We start from the raw sequence: 12,631 nt of genomic DNA on the forward strand, positions 1-12,631 counted from the left end.
GCTCAAAGTCTTCACCCTTATTTTGCCAGTGAGGTAGCTGAGGCACAGAGAAGTGAAGAGACTTGTCCAAGGTCACTCAGCAGACAAGTGGCCGAACCAGGATTAGAAGAATAATAACGATGGTATTTGTTCAGCGCTTATGATGCACTGTTCTAAGCGCTGGGGTAGATACAAGCTAATCAGGTTGGACACAGTCACTGTCCCACATGGAGCTCACAGTCTTATTCCCCATTTTACAGATGAGGTAGCTGAGGCCCGGAGAAGCAGGGTGGCTTGTTCCAAGTCACACAGCAGCAGACAAGTGTCAGAGTCGGAATTAGAACCCAGGTCCTTCTGACCCCCAGGCCCATTTCTATCCACTAGGCCACACTGGTTCCTAAATCTGTTTGGTAATAATAATAATAATAATAATAATAATAATAATAATAATAATAATAATAATTTTGGTATTTGTTAAGCACATAATATGTGCAAAGCACTGTTCTGAGCGCCGGGGAGGATACAAGGTGATCAGGTGGTCCCATGTGGGGCTCACAGTCTTAATCCCCATTTTACAGATGAGGTAACTGAGGCACAGAGAAGTGAAATGACTTGCCCAAAGTCACGCAGCTGAGAAGCGGCGGAGCCGGGATTTGAACCCATGACCTCTGACTCCAAAGCCCGGGCTCTTTCCACTGAGCCACGCTGCCTCTATTGCCAAAGCGCCTTACATTAGTTATTTTTATTTACTCCCCACAGCTCCCCTGTGAGGTAGGGTTTCCTGGGCTTCGTTGAGTGTCTGAGCTTACGGTCTCTGACAAAGATGTTACAAACAACAAGTCTAAATCCATGAGTTCGTTCATTTATTCATTCAGTTGTATTTATTGAGTGTTTACTGTGTGTAAAGCACTGTACTGAGCACTTGGGAGAGTACAATATAACAACAAACAGACACATTCCTGCCCACAAAGAGGTCACAGTGTACAGGGGGAGACAGACATTATTATACATAACAATAATACAAATGAATGAATAGATTAAATAAATAAGTACTGTATGTAACCTTGGGTTGCCTTTCAGTTCCAGATGCTTAGTAAAGGTGAAGCAGATAGACGAGAGAAAATCAAGCCAAAGAGGGAAGAGTTCGAAGAGGACTTGAAGGATGAAGCAGAAGACGCTGTTCCGAAAGTTTGTAATGCAACTGGATGTTCATTTAATAATAATAATAATGATGGCATTTGTTAACCGCTTCCTATGTGCAAAGCACTGTTCTAAGCGCTGGGGAAGATACGAGGTGATCAGGTTGTCCCACGTGGGGCTCGCAGTCTTAATCCCCATTTTACAGATGAGGTAACTGAGGCACAGAGAAGTTAAGTGACTTGACCAAGGTCACACAGCTGACCATTTAATATCCCCAATTTAGTATCCCCATTGGATGCTTAGTACACTGTAGTCCATGCTGGGCATGGGGCACTTCTTCTTGACTGTCATCAGGGATATTTATTGAGCACTTATTGTGTGCAGAGCACTGGAGTAAGCACTGTGGAGCGTACAATATGACAGAGCTGGTAAACGTCTTCCCTGCCCATAATGAGCTTATAGAACAGTTTCTATCCCCGTCCTTTGGGGCATTTTAAGTTTCAACAACTCATGAGACAATTAGTCCCAAACCAAGGTTGATGAGTCCGCACTTGATCTTATAGAAACCTGTAATTTTGAGTAAAATTAACAGCCAATGGTTATCCGTTTCCCTCCATTTTGGCAGGTTTTTCCTGATATTTCTTCTATCGGGAAAGAATTTTGGGAGGTATTTCTAATAGCGAACAGCACTTGTAAAACTTCATGCTCCCCCCCAACCCCCGACTTTTAGAGTTGGAAGAAAAATGTAGGAAGACAACATTACATTTGTGACAGTTAGTAAAGACTTGTTCCTCTTTAACTTTGGTCCCCTTTTCAGTAGGCAGATTGCTGCAGCAAGGTTGTCCGGGATCCTATAACCAAAATGCCAAAGAGTCTCTTTGTTTCTTGGGTAGGATGTGAATTTAATAGTCCAGAACCTGGAAACTGAGAATTACAACATTGAATCTGCAATACTGGCCATGCTTCAGATGAACCCAGGGAAAAGAAATGGTAAGTAGAGAGTTTTTTGTTTCTAAATCATTAAAATCAGGTAGTGTCTGTGGACAGGACCAGCTTGTTCTGCGCCGGATGCTGGGTTCCTCTTGCTTCCACTCATTCATTCATTCATTCAATGGTATTTATTGAGCGCTTACTCATGATGATGATGGTTTTTGTTAAGCACTTACTATGTGTCAAGCACTGTTCTAAGCGCTGGGGTGGTTACTGGCTAGTCAGGTGGGACACAGTCCCCGTCCCTCATGGGGCTCACAGTCTTAGTTTGATGAGGGAACCGAAGACCAGAGAAGTGAAATGACTTGCTCGAAGTCACACAGCCGACAAGTGACAGAGCCGGGATTAGAACCCGTCTCCTTCAAACACCCAGACCCGCGGTCTGTTCGCTTGGCCACGCTGCTTCTCAACTGCTCGTTGCAGTTGATGTTCCCTATGGATTGACTTCAATTATGTAAGCATGGCTACCCCCACAGCAGATGCTCGGTGAGAAGCAGCATGGCTCAGTGGAAAGAGCACGGACTTGGGAGTCAGAAGTCATGGGTTCTAATCCCAGCTCTGCCACATGTCTGCTGTGTGATCTTGGGCAAGTCACTTAACTTCTCTGAGCCTCAGTTGCTTCATCTGTAAAATGAGGATTAAGACTGTGAGCCCCACGTGGGACAACCTGATCCCCTTGTATCCCCCCAGCGCTTAGAACAGTGCTTCACACATAGTAAGCGCTTAACAAATGCCATCATTATTATTAGTATTATTGTTTGATGATAATGATGAGGTCCCAATCCCATCGTCGACAGGTGTTCTGACTGTGGTCCCTGTTCTACAGCCAGAGAAGCAGTGTGGCCTAGTGGAAAGAGCACAGGCCTGATAGAGGACCTGGTTTCTAATCTCAACTCCGCCACTTCTCTGCTGGGTGACTGTGGGCAAGCCCCTGGGCCTCAATTCCTTCATCTGAAAAATGGGGATTCATACCTGTTCTCTCTCCCACTTAAACTGGGAGCCCCAGGTGGGACAGGGACGTTATTCATTCGTTCATTCAATCATATTAATGAGTGCTTACTGCATGTATTTATGTATTTTACTTGTACATATTTATTCTATTTATTTTATTTTGTTAATATGTTCTGTTTTGTTGTCTGTCTCCCCCTTCTAGACTGTGAGCCCTCTGTTGGGTAGGGACTGTCTCTATATGTTGCCAACTTGTACTTCCCAAGTGCTTAGTACAGTGCTGTGTACACAGAAAGCGCTCAATAAATACTATTGAATGAATGTAGAACATTGTACGAAGCGCTTGGAAAGTACAATTCAGGAATAAAGAGATACAGTCCCTGCCCCCACCAGGCTTACAATCTAAAAGAGGGGAGACAGACGTCAAAACAAGTAAGGAGACATCATTATAAATAAATAGAATTATAGATATATATCCATCAAAATAAGTAAACAGGCATCAGTATAAATAAATAGGGGCAGGGAAGGACAAAGGGAGTGAGTCGAGGTGACGGGGTTGGGAGGGGGAGCTGAGGAAAAGGGGGGGCTTAGTCTGGGAAGGCCTCTTGGAGGAGGTGAGCCCTTCAGCGGGGCTTTGAAAGGGGGAAGAGTGATTGTTTGGCACATTTGAGGAGGTAGGACATGGGCCAGGGGTCGACTGAGGGACAGGTGAGATGGAGGCACAGTGAGCTGATTAGCACCAGAGGAGCGGAGTTTGTGGGCGGGGATGTAGAAGGAGAGAAGGAAGGTAGGAAGGGGCAAGGTGGTGGAGAGCTTTGAAGCCAACATCTACTCCAGCGCTTAGTACAGTGCTTCACACATAGCAAGTGCTTAACAAATGCCATCATGATAAATATTATTATTATTAACGATAATTATTGTTATTATTCACTGACCTTCTCGAGAAAAGGCATCTTCTAAATCCAAAAAGCAACAATGCACCTGGGCGGGTATGGAGATGGAGAAGCTGTATTTCATTTTAGACTGTGAGCCCACTGTTGGGTAGGGACTGTCTCTATATGTTGCCAACTTGTACTTCCCAAGTGCTTAATACAGTGCTCTGCACACAGTAAGCGCTCAATAAATATGATTGATTGATTGATTTTAGGACAGCGAACACCGGAATTAGAACCCAGGTCCTTCCGACTCCCAGGTTGGTGCTCTATCCCTTAGGCCACACTGCCACTCTTGTTAGTAAATGAATTTAAAAGTGCATCAGACTTCTAGAGTGCCCTTTCTGACAGAAAGATCTTCAACTGCTTTTGGATGCTGTCATAGAAAAGTACTGCATGTCAGGGTATTTCTTTCCACCCCTTCCCTCCTTTCCATTCCCCCTCCCTCCCCATTCTCCCTCATCCCAGCACTTCCCTATTCCAGGTCAGGATGGACATGGTATTTAAGCTTTCCTAAGCAGAGATCCCTAGGAAAATGGGCTTTCCAAATCAAAACATTATAGGGATTCCAGTTGCAGAATCATTTTTCCACAGAGACCGTATTGTGTAACTATCTCAGGCTGTCAATTTATTTCAGTCCCATATCTTTCTTCGGAAGAGTCCCAAGAGAAACTGGAGCCTGACAGCCAAACTCAGAAACTACGCGGTCCTTTATGGGAAGAGAGCAGAAATGGAGCCAAAACCTCTGGATGCCAGGGCTCAAGCGAAGGTGGAACAGAAAACAACAAGATTCAGCGTAGCCCAGTTGAAGAAAATAAAGCAAATAAAAACCAGCTCCCAAAGGTATCTGCTGCAGAGAGGATGGGCGCGTGGTTGGGTTGAAAGTTGAGAGCAACTCAGACTTTAAATTTGAGTAAAGAAAGGCTAAATCTTGCGCGTGGTGGAAACAGAGGCCAAGAGTTTCTGCTATTAAGTTCTCCCGCGCATCAGATAAGGATGGAGAAAGTTGTCACCTGAAACTGAGCCTGTTCCGGTTAATGATGGGCTATCTTTTTGGTGGGTTTTTTTGTTTTGTTTTTTTGAGGTGTTGGGTGAGTAGTGATCCCATAACCAGCTGGTAGGTGAAAGCTGTAAGAAAAATGACTTGTTTGTTCTTTTATCTGTGGCACTGAGGTCTCTACCAGCCACACGGGTTTAAAGCAGAAGGAAGCAGATTTTCATGCTGATGGGAGAGTTTCCTCAGGTTCTGCTGAAAAGGGATTTATCTCCAGGGTCAGTTTTGGTCCAATTGTCTTTTCTTTCCAGCAGGCAGCGGCCCTAAGTCGCCAGCCCGAGTTCACTGCATTCACGGGCTCTGTCTTCTGTCTTAGGTAACGAGTAGACAAAAGAAAGAGCAACAGCGCCTGGAAAAGAAGAAGAGACAGGAAGAGAAGCACCGCCAGAAAGCCCTGGAGAACAGAAGTAACAATACAGATAATAACAGAAGTGAGACGGATGCTAATACTCAAGTCACCTTAGTGAAGACCTTTGCTGCTCTGAACATCTGACTCTGTGGGCTTGAGGGGTTTTTAGTAAGCTGAAGGAAAAGGAATCGTTGAACCCGGAAGTGTCCCAAGTTTTCCAATGAAGCCATCTTTAAACACAACAAGAATTAGTTTGTCCCCAGCTCTCTTTTCTAAATTGCTTCCTTAATGCATGCTTTTTTGTGTTTGTTGTTTTAACTTATTTTTGTTTAACCACAAGTGCAGTACAAACCTTAGCTGTTACAACACCGAGAACTTCAGCTGATGAAGGAGATTAGGCCAGGTGAAAAAAACTCGAAATGTGGCTTGGCTCTTTCTACAATCTGAGTTCAGTGGTCTTGGGCTCCTTCGTTAGCATCTTGTGGGGGGTGAGTTTTGCTGTATTATTGTTAATACTGTAGATTCATTGTTAAATATCCAAGAATGACCAGTCTCTTTTCTTTTACCCCGCAGTTTTTAAGAATTAATGACAGGGTAGTTTGTAAATGATCTCCAACTCAGGAACAAATTTAGATTTCACTTTTTCTTCTAATCCAAATTGCTTAAAACAGAATTCAGGAAATCTTTTCCAGAGCTCTTCAACAGGATGAAAAATCATTCGTCTACATTTCTCCACCTTCTACTGTAATGTTTCCACCTGCATGTAGAGTCTCTCATTTCTGTTGCATTCAAGCCATACGATGAAGACTCGTGACTGTTAACGACGCTTGGGCTGTGCAGGAAAATCAGGGCTGGTCGATGTGTCTTTTTTCAAGTAGGTTTCTTGCAGATGAATAGATGGTTTCCTGTTGTTTACAGGAGATTGCCGGGTTTCTGAAATGCTTGGTGTGGGAGCCTCCTTTAACCAAACTGCTTTCATAGATTAAGAGAGGTGAAGGATTTCCTGATTTATTTCTGGGGAAAAGCTTCACCCAAAATGAATTCTGTAATTCCAAAGCCTCTTTTATGAGTTACAAATCAGGATATCTGAAGACTGGCATTTAAAAAACAACAACAGAAAGTCTTTGGGCACCTGGTATTCCTTTTCCTCTTTTTCAGATACAGAAAGCTGCTACCTAGGTTTCTTTAGCTTCGTGAAAACTAAGCTAGTGGATAATATAATTACTTTTTATTTCCTCCTTACCCCTGTTTGGGATTTTTGAGGTCTAAAACTTCCCCCACAGAGGTCTGAGTAACTTGGAGCCAGGAGTTCAGATTAGACATCTTTGTCAGTGCTTCTGAGCTGGGTCATTGCATGTCTGATTGTACACTAGTGTCGGTAGGTTGGAAAAAGAGGAGAGGTGGCAATATCCTGGTTTTTCAGATGTGTGGAGAGTAGGGTTTTAAAAGCTGAATGTGTGGACTGACTCATCTCTGACAAACTTCGTTTTCGGGGCTAACATGTTTGGCTACAAGTCATGAGTTAAGTGATGTTATTTGCAGATCAGGTGCTTTAAGAAACTCCAGCAGCTATAAAAAAATCCTAGTAGGGGGAAATTTACGAGCAATATTTGATTTGTATACATATAGTCTAGGCCGGCCCTAGATTCATGGGATTATATCTTTTTTTAACAACTGAATCCCTGCTTTCTGGTGTGTAATTTTCTTTGTCCAAGCTTTTGATGAATTGCACTGTAATTATGAATCATCTCATGGGTTTTTTTTTTTTTTTTGGTTGTGTGGTTTTTGTTTTTTTCCAGAAGAGGGTGGTTTGGGACCTTTTCAAAATACAATGTAATGTTTTTCAGGTTTTTTAAATAGTTCACGGGACACGGACTGTGCATATTGGTCTCATTTACAACCTTTTCCTCTGCATATTGCAGAATTCCCTGCATTCAGTAGCCTGTGCTTCCTTATCCCAACTCTCCTGGACGCCTGCCTTTAAGTACGTTCTTTTCGGGACACTCTCTAGCCCTGAAGACATGTGCCGTTTGGTGCCCTTCTCTGGACCAGAGCCTTTTCTGATTTGAGCAGCCGGAAAGCAAAAGCGAGACTGGTGTGTGGATCTTGATCGGTCAGAGGTGCCTGATTAAAAGGAACTTCTCCAAGACATGGTAGAGGAAGCTTCGTCCTTCCTTCACTGGCCGCTACATCCAGGAGAGACGTAAGGGAGAAATCACGCTACGTTGTTCAGTACGATCGGGAAGGAGATAATGGACCAAAGCGAGTGTGGCGATTCCAGTTGCTCAAATTCCCTGTTGGTGTGGGAAATGCCAGCAGGGATTAAGGGGGTGGAATGTGATTGTTGGCATGTGTTTGCAGTTCCTGCTACAAGGTTTGCTCCCTGGATGGGCATGTGGTTACATAAAGGGAAAACAAACTGGCGGAAGAGTACGCTCTAAGGATGGGCTTCAATAACCCCAGTTGGTTGCCACACTGAACTTCAGGGGGACATTGGGGACTGGGCTGGGTGGTTGTGGAACATGGACAGGAAACATGGGGATAGCACATGTTGTCTGGAGAAAGTTGTGGCCCTAGTGGAGCTGCTGCTGCCTTCCGTCTGGAAGTATGACTGTAAATCTAGCGACTGCCATTCCAACCCTCTTACTTTTTTGCTCCCAATAGCACTCAACTGCGATGGTGTCAGGAAATACCTCCTGCCACCTCAGAAGTGGGTATCCCCTCGGGGCACGCAAACCAGATAGTTTTTCTTCCATAAGTCCTGAAAGCACTTCTATAGCCATATCAAGATTTTAGAGAGTATACTCTCCCTGGAGAGCAGCAAGAACGGGCCTAAGGAGAGGAGAAATGAGCATATCATTTAGATAAGGTACTCCAGGGGAGTCCTTGAATGTGAATCAGTTGGATTTATTGAGCGCTTACTGTGCGCAGAGCGCTTGTGAATATGTTTCAAAGGGGAAAATTGTATTTCTCCCTCAACTAGATGTGCATAGGCTGACCTGGCCGGCTGGTCATTGTGCTGGGGAGGTTCTGGATTTTAGCGTGGGAAATTTACACTGTGAATGCTCGTTTAGCAGAGATGGTAGGCCATGTCATGGCTTCCATTTTTACACCTTTCTTCTTTCAGAGGAACTCCCTAAGTCTCTGCCTGGGTTTTACCCGGTTCAGAATTAGAACACCTCGATGGAATGGATGCAGCGATAATCAGTTCAACCTCCTGTGAATGTAACATACCATAACTGCTCAGATCCTTTTCCTCTCTGAAGGTACGGAAAGGGACTCTGAGGTGAAAGTAGCTGTGGAAAGTCATTCTTGCCCAAAAGGTCCTTTCAGGGATGGAAGAGAGGAGTTTAATGTCTTCATTTGTTGGGCCGGTGACTGTCTCTTCCTCTGCTTTGGTTATAAAAATAGAAATTGATCTGTCTCCCTTGTGGTTGTATCTGCGCTTGAACTATGAATCCGCTAGATCGAGTCCATCAGTTTTTCTCGTGTTTTGCTGCCTCTCCGATTCTTTCTGCCATTCTCCATCTTGTGTTTCCCGCCACTGAGGCACTGAAATGGAGTGTGTTTCATAATAAGTGTGGGATCAGTAATACAGAGTCTTTTCCTACTAGATTATCTTACGGAATCCCACCACAGTTCATCAGGAAGGGAAGGCAACCTGTCGACAATCGCGTGGTCCCCTGGGAAGCCAATCGATACATCTGGCTGTAGTACCTTGTGAGAAGAACTCTGATATTTGGTGTCCTTCACGTCAGATCGAGGCCCGTAGACCGTTTCATCCTAACCCCGGTCCCTTCACCATTGCTCGAGAGACACGGAATGGCGTCCAGGCCGAAAACTTGTGACGCCTCTCTTGCCCTTCCTTTTTTGTGCATCTCCTGATCGACGTCAGTCCAGCACCTCTTCACCAGCAGCAAGTTCATTTAAAAGGAAGTTAAAAGCTATTGCACTTCAGGTGACTCAGGAGTCAAAGCCAATTTGTCTAAGGCTGAAACTGTGGTTGTAGCATGCGTGTATTCCCCTTTCTAGAGGGGAGAGACAGAAAGAGAGAGAGAGAGAGAGAGTGTGTGTGTGTGTATATGTGTGTAAAGATGAGTCTCCAGAGAGCCTTTTTCGCATTATCTAATTGCACAATGCTTATTTTAGCTTTCATCTGGAGATACCTTAGACCTCCAAGAGAGCAGGAGCCATAGAGCGAACAAATGTAGCCTCATCTAAGGATCTCGATTGTGAGACTTGAGACCTACAGTCTTAAATGGTACACCCCCAAGGTGTTGTCTTTCTGTGGATTTCCGTTGATCTGACACTTAAAAAAATGAACCAAAGTACTGTATTTGGCTATCTGCAGTGTTTCCCAGACCAAATGTTTCTGTTCTCTTTTCTTCATTTTAAAGACTTGGTGCAATAGAAGCTGCAAAGATGTGCCACTTTATGAAACTGGAGTTTTGTATAACCAATCAATTGTAGATTAAAAGCAAAGCTTTCGAGTTGGTTTTTTTTTTTAATCAATGACTGATTAAGGTTTGTGAGTGAATGAGACTGGTGTGTTTGGCACTCTCTGGCTCTAAGGAATTTTCATTAAGCCAGGTTGTGGGAAGAACATGCATTTGCGTGGACAGTTAGATGCCACTGGTGTCCAACTAAGCAGGCATTTGCAAGATTAAGGTGCTGCTTTTAAATGTGTACCATCCAAATGGTTCCACAAAACCAAGACGTGAGCCTTTAAGAACGGCTTAGCACATTGGTTCCAAAATGTAATCATCCCACAGTCTCGTCTTCCGGGAGATAATAAGATGTGGGCGGAATCCCATTATAAACAGTATCGTCAGTGGGTGGGGAGTTGTGAGGAAAATACAAGGCCCAGAGGGTTTCCGTTTGGTGAGCTGGAATCCAGAAACCAAGAGCAAGGACAGAGGAGACATTTTTAAGTACATAGAAAAATAAAGCTGTAGACAATTGTGGAATCCCAGCTGAAAATCAAGTCAAGTGTTGCAGGCAGACCAGCCCAGCATACGGCAATGAAGAAAAGATTGGTTGTATTGGAATGGAAATTTTGTAGGGATGGTGAGGCAAAAATGAAAAGGGTGCCAAGTGTGGAAAATCACAAGCGTGGCAGCAAAGCAAGACCACGTGTGGTGAGCACTGTGTAGTTAGGACTGTGTACTCTCCAGTAGGCTTTTCAGTCTCACGCATGCACCTGTAGGTGAATGTTACTGTCAATGGCATCTTTGAGCACAAAGAACTGTACTGTTTATGTAGTAATTGATTTCATTGCAGTGGACTCTTTCAGGCCTTGCTTCTGATCCTCCTTCCCATTTTCCCAAATTCCTCCTAATTGAGGGACCATATCCATTTGCAGCAAGGGTCCTTTGAGGTCCTTGGACATCACTTGGGGCCATTAGGGATGGAAGAAGAGTCTAAAGATAGCCCTTGCACAAGGAGCAAAGACCCATAGAGAGAGTCCCCAGTGAACATAGACAATCTGGGAATAGGGATGGTTCCCAGAAAGGTTCTAGAATGGGGATTTTTCTTGGATTTCTGTAAAACTTTCCTTTCTCTCTTTCTTTCTTTTTCTTTCTTTCTTTCTTTTTCTCTCTCTCTCCCTTCCTTCCTTCCTTCCTTCCTTCCTTCCTTCCTTCCTTTTTCTCTTCCTTTTCTTCTCTCTTTTTCTTCTTTCTCTTTCTTCTTTCTCTTTTTCTTCTTTCTCTTTCTCTCTTTCTCTCTTTCTCTCTTTCTCTCTTTCTTTCTTTCTTTCTTTCTTTCTTTCTTTCTTTCTTTCTTTCTTTCTTTCTTTCTTTCATTCTTTCCTTCTTTCCTTCTTTTTCTTTCCTTTCTTCCTTTTCTTCTTTCTCTTCTCTCTTTTTCTTCTTTCTCTCTTTTTCTCCTTCCTTCCTTCCTTCCTTCCTTCCTTCCTTCCTTCCTTCCTTCCTTCCTTCCTTCCTTCCTTTTTCTCTTCCTTTTCTTCTCTCTTTTTCTTCTTTCTCTTTCTCTCTTTCTTTCTCTCTTTCTCTCTTTCTTTCTCTCTCTCTTTCTTTCTTTCTCTCTCTCTCTCTCCCTTCCTTCCTTCCTTCCTTCCTTCCTTCCTTCCTTCCTTTTTCTCTTCCTTTTCTTCTCTCTTTTTCTTCTTTCTCTCTTTTTCTTCTTTCTCTTTTTCTTCTTTCTCTTTTTCTTCTTTCTCTTTCTCTTTCTTTCTCTCTTTCTTTCTCTCTTTCTTTCTTTCTTTCTTTCTTTCTTTCTTTCTTTCTTTCTTTCTTTCTTTCTTTCTTTCTTTCCTTCTTTCCTTCTTTTTCTTTCCTTTCTTCTTTTTCTTCTTTCTCTTCTCTCTTTTTCTTCTTTCTCTCTTTTTCTCCTTCCTTCCTTCCTTCCTTCCTTCCTTCCTTCCTTCCTTCCTTCCTTCCTTCCTTCCTTCCTTCCTTCCTTCCTTCCTTTCTTCCTTCCTTCCTTCCTTCCTTCCTTCCTTCCTTCCTTCCTTCCTTCCTTCCTTCCTTCCCTCCTCTCTCTCATTAAATGCTTTCTATGTGTCAAGCCCTGTTCTAAACACTGGGGTAGATACAAGTTCATCAGGTTGGTCACAGTCCCCATCCCACATGGGGCTCACAGTCTAACTAGGAGGGAGTAGGATTTAACCTCATTTTACAGTTGAAGAAACCGAGGCCCAGGGAAGTGATTTGCCCAAGCTCACACAGAAAGCAATTGGCAGAGCTGGGTTTAAAACCCAGGTCTTCTTATTCCCGGGCATGTGCTCTTTCCCATTTGGGTTTCAACCCTATCTTGCAGATTCTGGGAAACTTTTTCAACATAGCGTAAGGTGTGACTTGGGCAGATATAGCCTTTATTGTCTATTTTCTTTTGGGTTTTGCTGTTCATGGGAAGGAAAAGACCATTTTAATAAAGAATATGAAAAATTCAAGCTTGATTCTATTAAAATGAAGTTACTTAATGAAATAATTCTGACACCTCTGAATTTTGTTGCCTTTTGATTTCACCTACAGTAAAATGAATGAAGACATTCTCTACTGGCCCAAATGTGTACTTACTATTAGATTAGCAGAAAAAGATACCAATCACCTGCCTTGCCTCCTTGACATCCTTTATTTGTTATTGAAACAACCCAGATCAAAAGCTCTTAAATTATCCACTCGGCCATTTCGTCCACATTAGAACCAACAACCGACTCCACTTTCAATATCAATCAGTGGTATTGATTGAGCATGTTCTTTGTGCACAGCATTGTGC

The 12,631-nt window shown here is 43.3% G+C and overlaps 1 protein-coding gene across 3 annotated transcripts in view; it reads left to right on the plus strand.

Annotated features, from left to right (window-relative positions):
* The window catches only part of OTUD3 (OTU deubiquitinase 3), a 31,470-nt gene extending 21,570 nt beyond the window's left edge, over positions 1 to 9,900 (plus strand). Inside the window, exons 5-9 of one of the 3 annotated variants that reach the window (XR_005451064.1) lie at positions 1,060 to 1,167; positions 2,013 to 2,109; positions 4,627 to 4,832; positions 5,360 to 5,880; positions 9,007 to 9,900. Coding sequence is in view for 2 of the 3 variants with exons in the window: in XM_038746395.1 (XP_038602323.1) it covers positions 1,060 to 1,167; positions 2,013 to 2,109; positions 4,627 to 4,832; positions 5,360 to 5,536 (588 nt within the window). In the remaining variant the exon portion in view is untranslated. Of the gene's footprint in view, positions 1 to 1,059; positions 1,168 to 2,012; positions 2,110 to 4,626; positions 4,833 to 5,359 lie in introns of all 3 variants that reach the window. The other 2 variants (XM_038746395.1, XM_038746396.1) reach the window with 2 other exon arrangements.
* The last annotated feature ends 2,731 nt before the right edge of the window (positions 9,901 to 12,631 follow it).

The sequence above is a fragment of the Tachyglossus aculeatus genome, chromosome 5 (genome assembly GCF_015852505.1).
Source record: "Tachyglossus aculeatus isolate mTacAcu1 chromosome 5, mTacAcu1.pri, whole genome shotgun sequence".
NCBI classification, from domain to species: Eukaryota; Metazoa; Chordata; class Mammalia; order Monotremata; family Tachyglossidae; genus Tachyglossus; species Tachyglossus aculeatus.